This window comes from Saccopteryx bilineata, chromosome 1 (assembly GCF_036850765.1).
Source record: "Saccopteryx bilineata isolate mSacBil1 chromosome 1, mSacBil1_pri_phased_curated, whole genome shotgun sequence".
NCBI classification, from domain to species: Eukaryota; Metazoa; Chordata; class Mammalia; order Chiroptera; family Emballonuridae; genus Saccopteryx; species Saccopteryx bilineata.
Window position 1 is genome coordinate 331,777,025 of NC_089490.1, and position 21,109 is coordinate 331,798,133.

Consider the following 21,109-nt stretch of genomic DNA (forward strand, 5'->3'; position numbering starts at 1 on the left):
GGGTAAGTAATTGAGAGTTTTGAGCAGAGAAGTGATATAACACAATTTTTATTTTCACAGAACTATGCTGGTTGCAGTGTGGTGGTTGGATTGGGCTGGGTTCATGTAGGGGGATGTGAGTAAGGAGAGATGCAGGACCAGCATTAGAAGGTATTACACTTTCAAGATAAGAGATGACAGTGGCTTGGACTAAAGTAGTAAAAAGAGGTGGTAAGAAATGGTCAGACTCAGGGCATGTTTTGAAGATGAAGCCTGAGGTGTATGCTGACCATTGAATTATGAATATAAGTGAAAAACTGTGGTCTTTCCTCCTTTCTATAATTATCTAAAATTTTTCTACATTTCTATAAAAGTTATTCCCTTTCCCCATCATCTTTAATTTTAATTTTTCCATCTTCCTTGGTCTCTTGACCTAAGTCTCCAAAGTTGCCTCATTTTGCAATCAATAAAATCAAAACAAAACAAAACAACAACAAAGCTCTTTGCAGATTTATAAACCTTAAAGTTACCTTTCCATTGCATTCATTTTATTCATCCATGCATTCATTCATAAGGTTTATTCACTCTGATCATTTTTTTTAATTCTCTAGTCATCTGGGTTCATGCACAACCTTAGCCTTGAAACTCTGTGTTCTGGACTGCAAGTCTTCATAAGAAAACCCTTATTTGACTTTCTACAATATTCAGAATGACTTGTTCTCACTCAATAACTTAATTTTTCTGCACCTCATTGTCCAATAAAGTATTCTTCTCTTCCCATATTATTTGTCTCTACTCATGCCATACATCCATTCTGAATAATACTGAGTAGTTGAGGAAAAAGAGGATTTAAATTTGCTTTGTAAATAGGATGCATTTATAATGGATTAAATGAGAGGTTTCCTTGAAGAACATCCTCCTACCCCCCTTACTCCCTCATCTTACCCTGCAGCCCCATCAGTGTCCATTTCATATTTAATTGCTAAAATTAACACATGAAACATATATGAAATATTCAACATTTTCCATCTCCCTTCCATTGACTTCTAAGTGAGATTATGTTGTATTTTTTCCTGGGACTACTTCAAAGGATGATAAAGTAAAATATGTATACATTGATTTCTATGCACATGAAAAATTATCTCCTTGTGGTTTTCACTAAACTAAATGACACCTAGTTTGGCTGAGGAAAATTGAGTTGGATAAAAAAGTTCAGAAAGATTAAATCAGTGCTCCTACTTTAAAGAGTAGAATATGGTGCATAGTTAGAGTTAATAACATAATAAGATAATAAAAGAAAGAGAATATAATAAAAGTAAATTATTTTTCAAGGTAACTTTATCCATAGGAAAGAACAAAATCTTAAGCAGGACAATCACTTGACAAAATTGTGAAGTTAGGAAAATGTGCCTCTGGTACCTTCAGCTTCCCTCTTTTCTGTTCCTTTCTTCCCTCCACTATTGAGACCTCTAGGGTCCCTATTCACTCTTCCTCTACTCATTTCTAACCATAGTCTCACAGCATCTGCCATGTCTATTAGAAAAATTCTTCCAATTAGGCCGTGAGTTATCCACTCACAACAGCATTTGCATCATTAGCCTCCTCACTCAAAGAGGATGGAAAATCTTTGTTCTTGATGTTAGGGAAAAGTGAGAGTTCACTAATGGAATCTTCCCAGAATCTCAGCAATAGTATCCTGTTGGGAACGTTCACTTATACCTATAGTTCTTTGTCTCACCCATTGGCATTTTCTACACCGTTTGAAGGATCTGTTACCACTATTTGACAATCAAGATCCTCTTTCATCCTCGACTCTTCACCGAACACTCCATTTACCATCTTCCATTTGACTAAAACCAATCTCCTCCTTTCCTTCCAGCTTCAGGCACCCTCCCCCCAATCTCTGCTATTTCACTTAATATGCACGTTATGCTTTTTCATTTCTTCATTTTATTCTAGTCTTTCATTTTATTCTGGAGTCATTTTCCATTCTGGACCACAAAGCCTATATAGAAATTCCAGTAATCCAATAGATATTGGTAGGGAAGGAGAAAAAGGAGTGAAGAAATAGAATTTTTAATTAAAATTATTTTGGAGAAGTTACATTTTCTATTCAATCCTGAGTTATTTTTACTCCCCATATCTTTTAAATTCACAAGATGAACATGGGTTCTTACAGAACTTAGTAAGAGGAACTAGAACTTCCTGGATAAAGGAGGTATAAAAGGACCACTACCAACAAAAATCTTCACGGAAGGTAGCTAAAACTAATTTCAGAACAAATTATCCTTCAGTCTATTAGAACTTTTGTTTTTAAATCTATTAGAACAGTTCTTCATGCCATGGTTATGGCCCAGATATCAAAGTCTCACAGCTATATGGAACTCAAATCAGGATATCTGGAAGCTGTTTTTTAAAAAAAAATTCAAAAATGCTTAATTTAATAGCTACCATTTGGCAGGCACTCAGAAAATGTTTTGAAGAAATGCTTACATTAACAGTGTTATAAAAACTTTTGGAACTGGTAGGATGAACAAGTCTGTAAGGCTCTCTCTCCACTGACTCCATATTCTGCATGCTCTCTGTAAAAACTTCAAGTATTTTCATGGTGTTTGCAACCATCTGTAGGCTGAGGTCTCTTGTGCATAACATCCCCCTAACCTCCAGATTCTTATAGCCATGTGTCTACTGAATATGTCCACTTGGATATTGTGCCAGTGTCTCAAACTCAGTATTCTAAAAAGAAGCTTTTTATTTCTACATCCAAATATGCTTTTTTTCCTGTATTTTCTTAACTTAGATACGCGCACCACTCAAGAAAGAGGCTGTAGTAGTATTGCACACATCTCTTACACTCATCATCTTGTGCCTTACTTTTTATCCATATTTTCTCTGCCCAAAGGCATTATCTATCATCTCTCATCATGGACTAGTGCAGTAGTATGAGTCTATCTGTAGCTTTGTTTCCTCAAGTCAATAGTATTTCGTCTAAATGTCAACTCTGACCACAGTTTTTTCTTAGCTTTAAATATCACAGTATAATCTTATAACCTACAGAATAAATTTATCCATAAGCTATGTTTTATATGTCTCTTCATCCATATTGCCCATTTTACCTTGTCTTATTTTGAGCTTGATTACCATGAAAAAAAATACTAAACACTGTTTCCCTATATACACCATGTGTTTGCTCTTGATTCTTCTTCTGCTTGCCTACTTATTTTTACACCATGTTCCTACTCATCTTTCAAGATTTATCTTGGGAATCTTACTTTACTAACGTTTTTCCTGCCATTTTAGCATGAGTTAGGTAGACCTTCTCGTATGTTCCTATAATAAAACTTCTCACATTATTTAAAAATGATCTGTTTATATTTCATTCTCCCACTCTTGATTGTGACCTTATCAATAGCATAGAGTTACCACATGCTCCTTATCACAGTGCCTTGAACATGGAGTATTCAGTACATAGTTTGAATGATGTAAACTAAACATATATAGTACATCTATAGGAATCCAAAGAATGAAACAGAATTTAAAATCCTATACTAGGTCCCCTGCTGACTGTCTTTATTACTTGTACCACTCATTTGCAAAATGGGTCCAAGGAGAGAAAAGGTAAATAACAAACCTTCATAATTTTGTTTCTAGAGTTACTGACACTGTCATTTAAAGGGAAGTTAATGGAAATAAGAGGAGCTTTGGAATCTGGCCCAATTTCTAATTTTAGGTTTCCCAATAAACAGTGTGAGTTTGGGCTTTTTAACACTGATCCTCAATGCCTGTCTCTTTAAAATGAGAATAATAGCACCTACTATGTAGGATAGTATTAAGAATTGAGGATAACACAGAAAAGAACCTGGCACATTCAATATTCTGTTATTATTATTGTTGCTATTGTGACTTTGAATATAATTCGGTAAACTAAGTATTTTATTTGAAAAGTGAGTTAATATTTAAAAAGCACTTAAAACAGTGTCTTGTAAGTATGTATGTATACATGTACATATATATGTTTTAGTAAGTGCTTAAAAGATACATGAATTTATTAATAAAATAAATAATTTAAATTGATATATAATAAATTATAGAAAGCTTAAACTATGTTTAATTGACAGTTCTATGTTTCTAAAGTTAATCCAAATGAAAAGAATTGTATATCTGCAATGAAAACTATAAAAGCATTATTAGTTACGTTAAACAGCACATTATTGATCAATGGAATAATGAATATGTGAATGAAAATGTGAATTAAGTATCTGGAGAACATAATTAAGCTGTAATTATAGTTGTAGACAGACAATAAAGGTCCCATATAAAAGCAAAGATGAGCTTCCTGAACTGAATGACATTTTCACTTTACTTTGAATACAAGAGCTACTTGAAAATTCCAATCTAATGTATTTTACTTTATTAGAATAAGTTGGGATCTGTATTTTTGTTCGTTTCTTTCTTTGTTTTGTAAAAGCTTTTACTAAATGAAGCTGGTCTATGATAGTAAATAGGATGTTTAGAATTATATCATAATCATGATCAACTGGCAGAACATGTCTGTTTATGAAAGAGATAGAAAAGATTATGAGCATTAAGAGCAGAGATGTCTAGCCTGACCTGTGGTGGCGCAGTGGATAAAGCGTCGACCTGGAAATGCTGAGGTCGCCGGTTCGAAACCCTGGGCTTGCCTGGTCAAGGCACATATGGGAGTTGATGCTTCCTGCTCCTCCCCCCATCTCTCTCTCTCTCTTTCTCTCTCTCTCTCTCTCTCTCCTTTCTAAAATGAATAAATAAAATAAAAATAAATTTAAAAAAAAAAAAAAAGAGCAGAGATGTCTATAAAAGATTTAAATTAACTGGTAATTAGTCTAACAAAAGATATTCAAAAATATTTTAAGGATCCCTTTGAGTGACCATCAGTAATTCTATTAATATTCTTTTAATTTATTCTGTAGAGCAGCATTCTGGTTGTGCGCCCAATTCATAGATAAGTACAAAATATTTTCTCTTGTCATGTACAGTGCCATTCAGTGATGGGTGTTTCACAGGGATTCTCTTCTGAGGTGTTCTCTATGGTACAATAAAGGCTGCTCAATGTGGTTTAGTCTGACGCTTTACCTCGTCTAACCAAGTTCTTTCCCCCTCTTTAAGTTCTTTCCCTCTCTTCTTTAAGGCTTAGCCCAATTTTTTCTTAAGTTACTTATGTACTTACTGTCTGCTTCCCTTTGTTCTCCCACTAGGCTGTGAATTTTATGACGTAGGACCATGGCTTGATTTGATGAGCCATTTTCATTCAAATACTAAATATTTTTAACATCTCTGAAAAGAAAAAAAAATAAGAAGAGATTAAGAGGAAGGCCTCTATCCCAGGACTAATGATTATAATTTTTTTTTCATTTTGTTTTATTTAATATTAATTTTGAGATAGCAGGAAAAGAAACTTTTTTAACAAATGATTATACCAAGGGTAAACAAGTCTTCGGATAGTAACTTTATCACTGACTGTTGAGTCCCCAAAATGGCTGAAGTGGCATCATATCAGGCTCCAGTTTTACAAGTGAAAAAAGTTAATACAGGTAATGAACTTTAAGAGTTTGGGGATCCAGCAGGTTCTATGGGCAGTTACTTTCTACTGACTAGGCTTGTGATGTCGGTCAAACCAGTTAAGTAAATCTCAGTTTTGGCAAACAGAAACAACTGTGCCTCTTTACCCCACAGGCTGAAACTGATGAGTAAAAAAGATTTTTCTGTGAAAGCCTGTTGGCTTTGAGCACTGTCATTCATATATAAGGGCTCATCTTGATGAACCATGTAGCAGACTAATGTTGAAAATTTCGTAACTTAATTTAGATTAAACATCTAGTAGCTTCCAGGTGTGATGAATTGACAATTCTGAAGCAAAAGCTGTTTGAGCCACCCTGCACAATTAAAGCAACTCAAAGCTGGCTCTCAAACTTCAGCTTAGTGGTCATATAAACTTCTTGCATCAAGGAATGTCTTTTCTCTTTTGGCATCAGCAATCTCTAATAAACAAGGGTTGGCAAAAGTATATTTACAGTTGTGAATACACAAAAATTTATTCTATTATTATTAATTTATTATTATATTATTTATTTCTATTGTTTATCTGCTTATTATTATTTCAAATCTTTACCTATGATTTATCTTGTAGGTAATAATGGCTGGTAATTTAACCTACTTTTGCCCACCCCATAACATCCAGACATAGTACCCATAACAACAATTCTTTAATGATGAAAATGATTTTTTTAAAAAGACTAATAATGGAAGGCAACACATTATAATGGCTAAACATGTGAGTTCTAAACTTAGACCTCCTGTGTTAAAAATCCTTGATCAATCTACTTAATCCTTAATCTTAGGTTTCTTTTTCAGGAAAATGGAAATAATAATAACAGAGCTTCTGCCACAGGGCTGTTGCCAGAATTAAATTTAAGTACCATTACTTAAATTCTAACTGCCTGGCACATGATAAACACTGAATAAATGCTAATGTATTGATATTTATCTTTTTCTTAGATGCCAGGGATTGCATTGCTTTTACTATTGACTATTAACTATGATGAATTCACAGATTAATAAGCAATGTAAAATGTTAGATCATGAGTGATTTAACCAAGAAATAACAAAATCATCCCCAACGTAATCCATAGACCGTCATAGTCATCTATTAAGCATCACAGGTCAGCCATTGCAGTGGACAGCAGGAGCCCCTGTTTTGGTCTGGGGTGACCCTCTGCACCCCCAGTTCTTCCTCAGCCTGGCCAGTTAAGCATACAATCACATCTTTCTGTTTGCTCCTGTCCTTGTTCATGCTCACCAGGTACAAAGACAGGAGACTGGCCCAGCACAAGTCGGAAATAGAGTGTTTCACCCCCAAAGGGAGTATGGGGAATGGTGGGAGAGCAACCATGAGCAGGTAAGCAAACTGTGAGTGGCCTGAGGTGGTGTGAACTAAATGTATGCAAGCTAGAGGAACAGGTGGCTCCCTGGTCTGGGTCCTCGCTCAACTGTGCATCCCATACAGTGTGTCCAAGCTGGGTCACTGTTGGTTTTCTGTGTGTGTTTGATTTGCAAAACCTGTGCCATCTTAATGTGAAGTGTTGGGAGCCTCCTGTCCCAGATGCTGCTCTTTCCCAGGGCTGTGCGCTTTGCATGTCTGAAGGCTTAGCTCACAGAGAGTTCTCTCGTGGATTTTAACATATTGATCAATTGCTTCTGGAGTTTGCAAAGTGGAAGAGCTTGGAGGAAATTACATGTCAGGGCTATCCAATTACTTAGGAAAACAAATGTAAAAGCCTAAGACTGGTTTTGAGAGAAGGAATACAACTGAGAGGAGATGCCAACCTCTGATCCCAGACAAGCCTGGGAATTAATCTGACTTTGAAAATAATGTTAACTCACAGCCAAGGGCAAATACTGTGCCAAACTAGTGAATGGTAGAGGCAAGAGGCATTTCATGATCTGAAATTAGGAGAGCTAGTCCTCCTCTAGCTACAGTAGCTTTGCATCTCCTTTACTTCTCTGTGTTTGGTGTTGAACAACCCTTGTTGCTGCGCTATGCATGTTCCTTCATACCAGGCATTCCCAATTGAGCTGTGCCCAATACGCTGGGGCATTTGGAATTAGAAGCATCAACTAAGCTGTGTTGCATGAAATCAACGTGCTTTATTGCATGGGACCAGGTTTCAGGAAAAGGGTTCTGGAGACAAAGACTGTCAAGATTGGCATTAAACAGTTCCAGAACGCTGGAGGAGCCTAGCAGTTGGGGAATCAGTCATTATAAACTACCTGTAAATTGTTGTGGCATTCTTCAACCCATCTGTGAGGTGTGAAAGGAAAGCTCTTGCAAATCACCCTGGATTAAAGAAAAGGGAAAGTGCAGAAAATAGCATATATACCGCTGTGTGATGTGTGTGCGTGTGGGCACGCTAAGTGCAAAACTTGAGAGCCAGCTGCATTACAAGAACATAATCCTGTGGAATACTGTTGAACTTTCACTCCAAGTATTGTGTTTGCTTCCTCAGTAGGAGCTCCTTCTGGTTTTCAAAATAATATCTAACTTTCTTCAAGGACCACTGTACAACTTCTGGGGGACCATTCACATTGGTATACATGTAAATGGTGCCTGGAACTATACAGCATAAAGCCTGAGCAATCTTTCATGGCAGCTGTGGCCAAGAGGTTGGCCAACTTCATTGATGGCTCCCAGAGACAAGGCAATGAGTGTGTGTATGTGTGTAGGCACATAGTGTGCACATTGGTATATCTGATGGCTTTATGCCTACAATCCCTTTCTACAACTATTTTTGGATCTCTGTATATCTGGAAGATAAGTGTCAATAGTTACTCCCAATTTTGTGGGAATAACTCAACAGACCTCTACTAGGGCTGCTGGTTTCCTTCCATCCAGATATGACAAAGTGTCATAATTCCTGTCTTTGAAAATCAAACAGCACCTGAGTTGGCTGGACAAGGTGAAAATGACTGCATCAAATGAACACAGGGACTCTGTCCAGAGTGAGTTATGATTTGAGACAATTGTGTAAAACTGGAGTTCCCAAACCTAGCAAACCTATGATTGCCTAACAAACATACTAAGGCAAAATCTTAGACAAGATAACCCAGAAGTCTCTAGTGTTACATGTTAATTAGGTCCTTCCAATTTAGCCAGTCTGTACTGATATTTAAGAATACTCTATTCACCTAAGAGATGACATGGAGCTATTCACGGCAAACATTAGGTCTCAACTCTGTCATGGGTTATTCTTGGGACTGTTGGGTCAATTCTTGGAACTCTCAAATCTGTTCTGCTCAACAGTTAGATTTTCTCAAGGCTGCTTTGATTGAGAATGGACAAAAGACAGTGGGACACAGAGGGTTAAGGGGATCCCAGAACACACAGACCAAACTTCCCTTAGCTTTTGTTGCCTCATTTGTCTGAATATAGCCCAGGTAATGGTAAAGTTTATTACATTGATATGTCCTGGTGGGGTCAAGGGAAAAAACCATGCTGTCGAAAGGACAGTTTTGTTGGAGTAAACACTTCACCCCTCAGATAAGCATATTAATTGGAAACAAATGGTATTCTCTTCCTTTTCATTTATTTAACATTAAATAAAAACTGACCGTGAGGGAGAAGGAATGTGTGAGGTAGAAAAGAAGTCCTTCTGTGCTCTTAAGAAAGCTTTTCATTAAGGAGGACAAAAGGCCTAGACACAAACAAAAGGAGATGTCAAAATTTCTAAGGCCTTTGAATCCTTTTTTCCAACTTTATATTTGTTCATATAAATACATAGGCACAGTGACATTTATCTAGGAGAAATAAGTTTAAAATGAATATTAAAAGGAAATAATATCAAAGAGACTAGTGCAATGTAAGCCATTGCTAATAAGAAGTTAGAGTAGTTCATCATCCCAATTTTCTTACTCTGGGATAGAAAGGAAGGGCTGGGACAAAGGAAACTGTGTGAGACTTTTACAGATACTTTTCATATCAGCCAGTATGCCCCCAGCTGCTTCCCAGAGTCACAGTCATTATAATATTTATCGTGCAAATAACTGGGCTGGTTCTGTGGCCATTACTGAACAACTAATCCCAGGGAGGGGCTGAGGAAGCTGAAACAACCACAGAAAACCAGGAGCGTCATCCTGCATCTCATTTGTCTGTATATTCTATGATGAAACTATAGAATGGGCAGGAATGAATTCACCCCCAGGTTATTCTTCAGAGCCAAGTTGCCTGGCCAAAGAGAAGGAGTTTTAAATGCATCTAGTTGTATCTGACCAGAACACTCTTACCTATAACATTGGTAGGGCCTTAGAGACACTCCCTTACTCCTCCCTCCTACCTCCACCATAATAAATGTGAGCATTTGTAAAGGATTGATAACATTATATGTGCCCATAAAACTCTAGCTTCCTGAGATATTACGTTGCTGTTTTTCCTTTAAGTGAAGTTTTTCCCCCTTCTGTCTGAATATAGCATAACTTGTCATCTTTCCGTATTTTCACAGAGGACAATCTAAATGAGTTTCAGAGCAGTCCTCCTGGTAGCAGGAAAGGTGAAAGAGAGTCCCTAAACAAGGACATGCTCTATGAACTGGAAATTCTCTAAGCCCTGTTACAGTGTGAGCTCACCCCGAGGTGGTCCACCATCAGGAATTGCTAAACCCTCAACAATGAATATTATTATCTACTGTCTCAGTAGGAATATGCTGATGGAGTCCATGTGTAATGTGCTCATGTTGGACCCCATCAGAAAAGGTACAGACATTCTGAGTCTCCCCATCTCTTGCTGAGAAAGGGCTCCCTTAGTCAAATGAAAGTGATAGACCTATAGTCTCCAACCAGTGCTAGAAGAAAGGAGGGTGGTGCCAAGTTATTTTTATTGTTGCTAATTCATTATATGAATTATGTAAACTATTAACCCCCAATAAGTTGAGTATCTGATTTTTCACCTAGTAGATACAGCATCTAATTTTAGCGGGTATAAATGTTTAATAAATCCTTAGAGAATCTGATAACTGTGATGTTATAATAGTTATTATTGAATTAGTAGGAATTCAGATTTGTCAAGTAGTGCCAAAATATAATGTCTGCATTAAAACTGTTTTTGCCTTTCTTTCATTCAATTATTACTTTCTTTGTGTAATGTTCATTTATTAAGTACTTATTATGAGCCAAGCACTTACAAGATTGTGGAAACAAGTGGTAACCAAGACAGGACTAATGCCCTTGAAAATCTGTAGTCTATTTGGGAACAGAGTCAGAAAAACAGATAATCACAATGTGATATAGAACCCCTCTCCCATAGGAAAATTTATGCATCAGAATAACTCCACATTTGATATCATTTCTATAGCTTATGCCAGTGCAAATAGAATTAGGAGTAATAGAAATTAAATAATAAACTTGAACTGAGTGTTCAGATAGGGCTTCACACACACTTATATAAAATTCAGAATCCATAGACAAGAAAGATTCTGCTTTTCTAGAACAATAGAGGCCAAGTTAGTTGCTTAGCGATAGATTGCAATTCCTACAGTAGTCCTCTCTTCATTTCTTCCCAAAGTCAATTTCAAATCAGTGCTCTAACCTATGTTTAGAGATGTTCTAAAACAGATAATAATTACTATACAGGTACTTAAAATACATTAGACACTGTAGTACACCCTTCATATATGATATACATTCTCCCAATAACATTATAAGGAAGGTATTTTTCATTTTTATTTTCATTTCATTTCTGTAGATGTGAAAAGTGAAGATTAGCACTACTAAATAACTTACACAGTAGAAAGGTTTAGTGAAAATTCTGAAATCAAAGAGACCTTAAAACCTAATTGCAGCTATAGCCAGAATGTGGCATGCTTTAGCTAAAACGCTTTAAGATCAAAAGGAGTCTTTTGCATAAACAAATAATTTCTCAGCAACCATTATTAAAATCCTGTGACATTCTCTTATTCTACGGTCCCTTGGGATTCATCTCTGCAATATTCAGGTCACTTGACAGGGAGATTTGAAATTTATTACCTGTTAGTTTGGGGACAAAAACTTGGGTGTTGCCATTTCCCTGGATGCTCCACACGTGCATGTTGTATCACCCCTTGGTCCATGTGTCCATCTCAGCTCTCAGCACAAAGACAATATTGCATGGTGGCAATGACTTGGACTTAGGGTCAGATTTGAGGCACTGTCCTGGCTTTTATTTGGCTGGGTGACTTAGTTATCTTCCATAGCCTCAGTTTTTGTAGCTATAGCCCTAGTTAATATGCCTACCTATACCAAGCATTCAAGGTGATGGAATCTACTAACACTGCCAGCCCACCTCCTCCACACCAGGCCCCATACTAAGCCCAGGAGATACATGTAGTCAGTTCCCTTGGAGTGTTCTAGTTTAAGTGCAGAAACAGATTTGTAAATAAGTAATTAAAAATACCATTCGATAAGTGCTATGTCAGACAACTGTAGTGGAGTCAAATATAGTAAGATAAGTGAAAACTGCTTGTGAGGTTCCAGTCCTATTAAAATTGGAGCTATTATCTTCCCCAGACTCTCCTCTTTTTTGTCATCAATCCTAACCCCACGTTTTATTCAAGGTTAAATTAAGCTGGATTCCTCCACCCAGTCTTCCAGGCTGTACTAGCCACAGACCCAGAACAGCTGTGTCTTCTTTCGTTCTCTCATTACTTAGTTTTATCAGGGCTTTATATTGACTGTAGGGAGGGGGATCATTTCCTGTTTGGGGGGAAAAAAAAACCTCTGAGTTGATGCACCTCAACTAAAGCCTAGATTTTAAATCTCATTACGAGGAGTAGTTTTGAGGTTTAAGTCCAGGTTACTGAATTATGGATCATAAGAAATAGCTTCATTTGAGAAAGAAAGCTCTGCAACAATCCAACAAACTGCCTCTGCTTGGCACACGGTCCTGTATCACATCCTTTGTCGGGTACTGTCTCTTTGGGAGGATTTGGGGGAAGTAGCAGCTGTACTAGAACCATTGGGTACTTTAACAACCCACCCTGAATGGATGTGTAGCATTTTGGAAAGGCCTCCTGTTGCTGTTAAACCAAAGAGGAGTTGAAGTAGGGCCCAGTAGTTCTCTTCACACAGAGATCTCATTAGGGACTAACTGCCTAATCAGAGCCCTGCTCTGGGGGATTATCACAGAAGCAGGCAGCCACTGCTGTCTCCCAGTTACTCAGAAGGGAGGGAGGGAAAGTCTACCTCACAGGCTTGTTGGAAGGATTTCGTGTCATTAAGCATATGGAATTAGTTTCTTTACCATATATGCAATATATATGTTAATTGGATTTTGTTTAGCCGTGTTAAGTTCCCCGCTCTTTATGGCCTCATTAAGCTTCACTTTATTTGAAAATCCTTCCTTGCAACTTCTTCCTCTGTGAGCAGCCTTTTCTCTGGATTCTTCTACTACAAACAAGAAAATCCTAAATGGCAAGAAGAAATGTCTTCTTTTACAATAGTTTATATGTTAGTATGTTCCTTTCCATCCTCACTTTTTGTCACACCTTTTAGAGTCTGAAAACTGTATGTAGGCACTATGAAAACAAGCTTTTAGATCTACTCTGGACCTCACTATTTGGCTTGGTGTCAATCTTCTTGGTTCCTTATAGCCTTGAAGACTAATTAAATTAACAGATATTAATTAGGTCTTAACATTTACCTGAAGTAGGACCAGGTCTGGGGCCAGACAATGAGTAAGATCAATGAGTAAAGTTGCAATGAGAGTTTAAAGAAAATTATGGCATGATTTCTACATTAAAATTAAGCCCGTGAAATAAAATATAAATAACAACATAGAACTCTTACAGTTGAAGACTAAAATAGAGAAGCAGCCATGAGTATTTCCTTGTATACTATTCATTATTTATTGATCAAGCATGTAGATTACATATGTATCTACTACTTAGACTATCTCTCAGTGATCCAATATAGTAGACTGCCTGTGTACTCCAGATGCTCATAAAAAGACCAAGGTAAAAAAGGTGAAGGGATTAAACAAACAAAAAACCCTCATCGACATGGACAACAGTATTGTGATTATCAGAAGGAAAGGGGGATAGGGGAGGAGGTAAAAGAGGGAAAAAGGGGGATAAATGCTATGGAAGGAGACTTGTCCTGGAGTGGTACACACACAATATACAGATGGTAAATTATAGAATTGTACAACTGAAACCTATATAATTTTATTTAGCAGTATTACCCCAATAAATTCAATTTAAAAAGAAATTAGCATATAAGTGCAGAAACCTAATAGCTAACCAGAGGTTAACTCTAATAACCTAATAAGGTTTATTTGTTTCTATTTGTAATCTGAAATGATCTGCCTAGGTTGCTGGGGCTTGAGCCAGGACCTCTTCTTTCTTTAATGTATGTTTGGGAAAAAAAAAAAATGAAGCCCGAAGTTAATTACCCAGTTATTTGAAAAGAAAAGGAAAGAAGAAGAAAAACGATCTGTGAAGGTTAGGGGTAGCCAGGAAGAATTTTTATAGTAGACAAAAAAAAAAAAAAAAAATCCAAACTCTACCTTCTGATGTCTTAACTTCTGTCTCCATCTCTACACTGTCAAATTAAACCACTACTTATCTTTGGAAATTCCCTGTAGAGTCCTAAACTTCCATCATTGCTGTTCATCTTGGAGGCCAATGCCTAGACCTCTCTTTTTAGTACTCTTCCATGCCTTCTAGTAATTCAAGACCTACATTAAATCTGTCTCTGTGTGTGTGTGTGTGTGTGTGTGTGTGTGTGTGTGTGTGTGACAGAGACAGAGAGAGGGACAGATAGGGACAGACAGACAGAAAGGGAGATGAGAAGCATCAATTCTTTGTTCCAGCTCCTTAGTTGTTCATTGATTGCTTTCTATTATGTGCTTTGACCGGGGGGCAGACAGCATTCCCTGGGCAGTCCCCTGCTGGAAATGGTTTCTTCCTTTTGTGAAGTTTGTATCTCTTGTGATCTTCACCCTATAGAATCTCAGTGAACTCACTGGCTCTTCCCATTCTCCACCATCCTTCACTTTCCTCATCCTTAGCACCCTACCACTGACCTAATTACTTCTATCAAAATACTGTGAGTACCTCATATTGTTAGCCTTCTTCTGTGTTTATCTTCTCTCTTGAATTCAACTTTACCCTCTTTGAGAGTGGTCTCTGTATCAATAATTCTCAGTCACATTATCAAAAATCACTGCTGAATAAAATCATTTGTGAAAGTATCACAGATTATCTGCTACAATAGTTGAAATACCAGGCCCTGGCCAGTTTGCTCAATGAATAGAGTGTCAGCCTAGCATATGGACATCCTGGGTTCAATTCCCGGTCAGGGAACACAAGAGAAATGACCATCTGCTTCTATCCCCCTTTCTCTCCTCCTTTGCTCTCTCATCCCCTCACAGCCAGTGGCTTCATTGGCTCAAGCATGGGCCCTGAACACTGAAGATAGCTTACTTGTTTCCAGTACATCAGACTCAGGTGCTAAAAATAGCTCAGTTGATTCTAGCCCCAGACAGGGATTGCCAGAGTAGATACCAGTCAGGGCACATGCAAGAGTCTGTCTCATTATTTCCCCTTCTCTCACTTAAAAAAAAAAGAAAAAAGAAGCCCTGGCCGGTTGGCCCAGTGGTAGAGCGTCGGCCTGGCGTGCAGGGGACCCGGGTTCGATTCCCAGCCAGGGCACATAGGAGAAGCGCCCATTTGCTTCTCCACCCCTCCCCCCTCCTTCCTCTCTGTCTCTCTCTTCCCCTCCCGCAGCCAAGACTCCATTGGAGCAAAGATGGCCCGGGTGCTGGGGATGGCTCCTTGGCCTCTGCCCCAGGCGCTAGAGTGGCTCTGGTCGCGGCAGAGCGACGCCCCAGAGGGGCAGAGCATCGCCCTTTGGTGGGCAGAGCGTCGCCCCTGGTGGGCGTGCCGGGTGGATCCCGGTGGGGCGCATGCGGGAGTCTGTCTGTCTCTCCCCGTTTCCAGCTTCAGAAAAGTGCAAAAAAAAAAAGAAAAAAGAAATTCCCAAATTTTCAAAATAGTACAAATTTAAGCTTATGCTTACAATTATGCCATTTTCACTTCTGGCATTCCTAATAAGTCAGAGAGAAAAATGAGAGCGAACTATCAGGGTAGGAATTAAGTGTGCTACATATAAGACAATTGTATTTTATTGGATGACAGCATGAAAAATAGGCTGAAAACTGCCATAAAATATTAATTTATATGGTAGTAAGCTTCCATGGCGTTCATCATCAAGGCATCTATTCATTATCCTTGACAAACGCAGTTGCTCAATCAACCTGTGCTTTTTGAGTTAAAAACCAACGAGTAATATAGGTGCTTTCTTGAGAGTGCAAAGTATATGATTAAGAAGGACGGCAATATAGGGTAATAGAGAATATAAATCAAATGACTAACTTCACCTACTTAAAAACATATCATCACCAGGTAGTAACCGAGACTTCCGTGGAATAAGGAGAGCTCACTTTAATATAGACAGTGTTAGGTCATCAAAAATGGAACTGGAACTCATGCTGTGGTATTAGTCCCACTTGCCATTTTCTAACTGTGTAACCTTGAGCAAATCACCTAATCTCACTGAGCTTCAGTTTTCTCATTTTTGAAAGGGGGATAAAGATGTTGATCCTAGCTACTTTGACAATCAAAGTGATCCTAAAAGTGCTTTATAAAGCACTATGCAAATATAAGGCGGTATTGCTTTGTTATTGTGTCTTTACTACCTAATTTAGTCCTCGGTTTCATTTCCATTTACTCAAATGGTTTTCTCTATACATACATCTCTAATGCATACACCATCATGGCCATTTAAATTGCTTTTGTCAAGGAGTGAGCTATTTACATTCATTTATGCTATAATTGGAGAAATTTATATAGATGATTCTGTCATATTCATATATATTGTGGTATATTTCTCAGTATAATTGTCAGAAGCAAGACATCAGGTTTTAGGCAGGTTCAGAAAGAAATTTTTCCACAGAATTTAGAATTTCTGAATATAAACAGTAACAAATTCCTCAGTATCTTTTAAAAATTGTATTTCCATACTTTGTAATTCAAAGCAAATTACTGAAAGCAAAAGATATTGATTTTAAAGTTTAACAAAATGAGCTGAAAATGAAACTGCAATTACAAATTTTCTGCTTATAATAGTGTTAATTCATGAAACTTTCTTATTGACCCAGTATTTTCATATATTATTCCAAAGACATATTTGCTAATGATGTTACAAGTTTTTTTAAAAATACTATTTGTATCAGGAAGCTCAAAGTCATACTATGTCTTCCTTCTGCCTATCCCTCAGTCCAAAATTACAAATGAGAGGCTTAGTAATTAACATAACATTTCATAAAAGAATTTGTTCATCTTCAGAGGATATATTTGATTATTCGAATGCCCTGACATTGTGCAACTTATGAAGGTACTAATAAGCTATGTAACAAAAGAGAGAATAAGGACTTAGGTTTTTTCCTTCTATTCAATGAAATACTCTAAGAATTTTAATAGCTTATATGCTATTAATAAAACCCTCAACAAGTTCTGAGGGGAAAAAACTACAGAGATCATTCAACTGCCATTTAAAATGAACACAAAAATTCTAAATTCCATAGACTTGGATGGTCAAACTCTCTGTATTAACATTTGCTTCCTAACAATGGCGAGCCATGGCAGAATGCTCTAATTCCTGCAGTTTTGGCAGATGAATTAGAGAAGTGAAAGAGGTCATTGAGCTGACATTCAGAGATAGCTTAAAATGAATAAATTATTTGTGTCCCACATAGAAAAGAAGACAGAGAATAAATACACTGTAAGAATAAAAATATAAGCTGTAATTTTGGCAGACCCATAATGTAAACAAAAAATAAACAAGTAAACAAAACCTAGCCCTCAAATAACATTATTGAAATGCTGCTCTTTTTTTTCAGAAACAAAGAGCAAATTGTCATATATGATTAAACAATAGACTAATTACATAGTATTATATATATTTAGCAAAAGGGTTATTGGTGCCTAGAAAGAGCAAGAAGGCTTTTTAGCGTTTGTTCATTTTCATTGTCGTTGTTTGAGCTAGTTCGTCCTCCTTCCCACATGTAGAAAACCATTTGTCTGTCTCTCCTCCATTCTTCTTTCCTTCTTTCTCTTTTCAAATGCCCCAAATATCCAGTCGGTGAGGTGCAGTGCTCTAGTTCCCTCTCCTTTTTTCTTACCGCAGGTCCCTAGGACAAGTGCATAATCTTGATGCTTTAAAAAAAATTCTTAGCCTAAGTAATAATAAATGACATTGTGCCTTGATTAAATGGAAGGTTAGATGCTGATAAATTACCCCTTGCAGAGGTGCTTTGCTTAATAAAGTACCCCCATGAACCTTTGGTTCCTCCCAGAAATCATGTGAGGTTAGCAGGGGAGGTTTATTTTTTCTATTTTTTTTTTTTTTTTACCAATAAGCAAAGAGGCTTAAAAGTGTTGAGTGATTTGTCCAGTGTCACCCAGAGCCAGATCTTAGACCCACATTCTGCCTCTTCTGCCCATACTGTTTCAGGAAACTTGCACAACTGAGAAGTTTCACTAAAACAGAGACATGCGAATTAAAAAAATAAAAAGGAACAAACACTTCCTATATGATTTTCATGGTAGATATCAAGATCTGTGTTTTAATATTTAGTTAATGAAATTTCTTATCTGTGTACACTGATTACTATTCAGTTACAGTGAGTTATAGAAAAAATAGATCCATAAGACAAAAAAGAAAACTTAATAATGAATTACTTTTTTTTTTATTTTTTTATTTATTTATTTTTTTTTTCATTTTTCTGAAGCTGGAAACAGGGAGAGACAGTCAGACAGACTCCCGCATGCGCCCAACCGGGATCCACCCGGCACGCCCACCAGGGGCGGTGCTCTGCCCACCAGGGGGCGATGCTCTGCCCATCCTGGGCGTCGCCATATTGCGACCAGAGCCACTCTAGCGCCTGAGGCAGAGGCCACAGAGCCATGCCCAGCGCCCGGGCCATCTCTGCTCCAATGGAGCCTTGGCTGCGGGAGGGGAAGAGAGAGACAGAGAGGAAAGCGCAGTGGAGGGGTGGAGAAGCAAATGGGCGCTTCTCCTGTGTGCCCTGGCCGGGAATCGAACCCGGGTCCTCCGCACACTAGGCCGACGCTCTACCGCTGAGCCAACCGGCCAGGGCAATAATGAATTACTTTTAAAGCTTAATTCTAACAGAAAAACAATTCAGTATGAATTTTTTTTAATGAAATGCATTTATCCATTCAATTATTTGGTCCAAAATATTACTGAGCACCTACTGTGTTATTGGTTATGCACTGGGTACTGTGGATATAACAGACAACAGAGAAATTTCTGCCTGTGCCCTCATAACGCTCCATTCAGCAATGAGATGCGCACACAGCAAAGTTACTAAGGGCCTAATGCGGGACAATGAGAATTCACTTAGGGATGGGGTCTGGAAAGCATCCCTCAAGAAAAATCAGCTAAGGTAAAATCAAAATAAAAAAAAGGAAGAGCTTAAGCAAAAAGGAAGGAAAGGGCAGAGAGAACAGAGCACAATAAAAGAGCATTTCAGGAAGGAGGGAAATGTGGAATATAAACAATGTGGAGTAGATGAGATCACCCAAGGACAGAGCACGGGGTGAGAAAAGAGGCCACTGATCAAACTCCACGGAGCTCTGATTCTTGTTATAGTTGGTCAGCTTAAGAAGAAACAATCAGAAATATTTTCTGTACTTTACCATGTATTTTACTTTGCACTGAATTCTCTGTGCAGAGATCACCACGGCACCGAGTATACTGTTTTTCTTTTCTGAAATGTAGTACTTTATTTCCTGAAATGTGGTATTCTGGAATGCAAAAATTAATTCATAGATATCTTCTCCTTACCAGATCCTTTCACCTAGATCCTCATAACAACTTCCATCAAACGGATGTCTGCTTTTTAGCAAGGCTTAAAGAGATTATTCTCTTCCAAGCATTCAGGATGCTGATTCAGAACTAGAACCCAGATTTTAGGATCCTTTGTCCACTGCACCTTCCAGGACAGCACCACCTTCCCTGTTAGCTTAAGAATCCTGTTCATTCATCAGATGCTTATTAAGATCCACCTAGGTGCCAAAGAACAAGATAATAAGGTTTTCGTGGAAACTGTATTCTACTAATAAACAGATTAATGTCATAAGTCGTTTTTTCTGTTGTTGTTGTTCTTAGAGTGTCCATTACTTTGAAGGAAAAAAATCTTTTGTTACCCAAGAAGTGAAATGAAGATTTGGACTCCATTTCTCTGGGGTCTCCTGTGTCCATTTCCCTTGTTATTCTGATTGTCTGATGCACTCTCTCACGCATGACCATAGGCACTGTGTGCAAAGGTATGGCAGGAAAGATATCAATATTTTGTGCAGACTGGTGATTAGGATAGTTTCCTTCATTCATCCAAAGGTTTTTCAGTCTGCTGTCATGTTTTGTGACATGGTCACATGTGATCCCAAACACTGTCACAGTTGGCATCCAAAGTTATGTTCGATCACAACCTTTCCGTACTGGGAACAAGAACTTCCCTAGGGTAAAGCTTGGAGAATAAATTCAGATGTGCTTCGAGTTTCTAGCCCATACTTTGTATTAAAGTGGCCTCAGAGACCTGAAAGACTAATTGTCCCTACTGACATGTCTGTTTTTCATCCTGCTGGCAGGAGAGAGGGGGTTGTTGGCAACCATCCTCCTTCCAATCAAGTCCTATAAATAATCTCACCTATTTATTCAGTGCTATGGTCCAAGAGTTAGTGTACACCTGGGAAGAAGAAAAGTAATACACTAAACACATGAAAGGTGGCAGGTGAGGTTAATGCAGAATGTAGAAACAAACCATGAAACTTCCCTGGAAACAAAAGTTAAGAGGTTGGCAGGGTCCTCTCTGCTACTAAGGATGCATAGCAACCTCCAAACCTGGAAATAACCTGCCCATCCTTTGCAGGAAGAAAGGTGGGGGTAGGGGATATCTCACATTTCAGAACTGTGAAGGACACCAGGTTGCAATGCATTGGGTAGATTAAATAGAATAAGAGTTTACAGGAAGAGCAGAGAAAGGAAGACCACCAAGTGCGAAAGGACAGATGAAGAAATTGGAAGCAGTGTAAGAAAGAGGCAGGCAGCATGTTGCTATAGGGGCTGCAGAAACAGTGGTTTGTTACTGACGGAGTGGATTTCTCAGGCACAGAGGATATAGCCATTCCAGGAGGACAGCCCCAGGCAAGTGGGCTCCAAACACAGTTCAGTCCCCCACCTGGCAAAGGTAGATCAGCCCTCTAGCTTGGCCTCTAGGAGGCCATGGGAACAATGGGAACCCAAAGAGAAAGGATAGCTTTCTACACCTGCTGCAGAATCACTTTGGGAAGCAAGGTGCAGAGTGCTTGTAAAATACATAGATCCTTGGAACCCAATCCAGGCAATCAGAATCTCTTGGGATCCTGCCTAGGATATTTGAGAAATGACCTTGATGAGTCTTACGCACAATTAAGTTTCATAACCACTTGCTGAGATGATACAATTGGGTGGCTATCTCTTTTTTATAGCATCTAAAACTGAGCTG

The 21,109-nt window shown here is 38.1% G+C and overlaps 1 protein-coding gene across 5 annotated transcripts in view; it reads left to right on the forward strand.

Moving 5' to 3' along the window:
* The window catches only part of GRM5 (glutamate metabotropic receptor 5), a 526,023-nt gene that overhangs the window by 499,763 nt on the left and 5,151 nt on the right, over positions 1-21,109 (forward strand). For 3 of the 5 annotated variants that reach the window (XM_066248572.1, XM_066248563.1, XM_066248580.1), the window contains one exon: positions 6,818-6,913. The exons of the other annotated variants lie outside the window; for them this stretch is intronic. In XM_066248572.1, the coding sequence (XP_066104669.1) occupies positions 6,818-6,913 (96 nt within the window). The remainder of the gene's footprint in view (positions 1-6,817; positions 6,914-21,109) is intronic. 5 annotated transcript variants of the gene reach the window in all.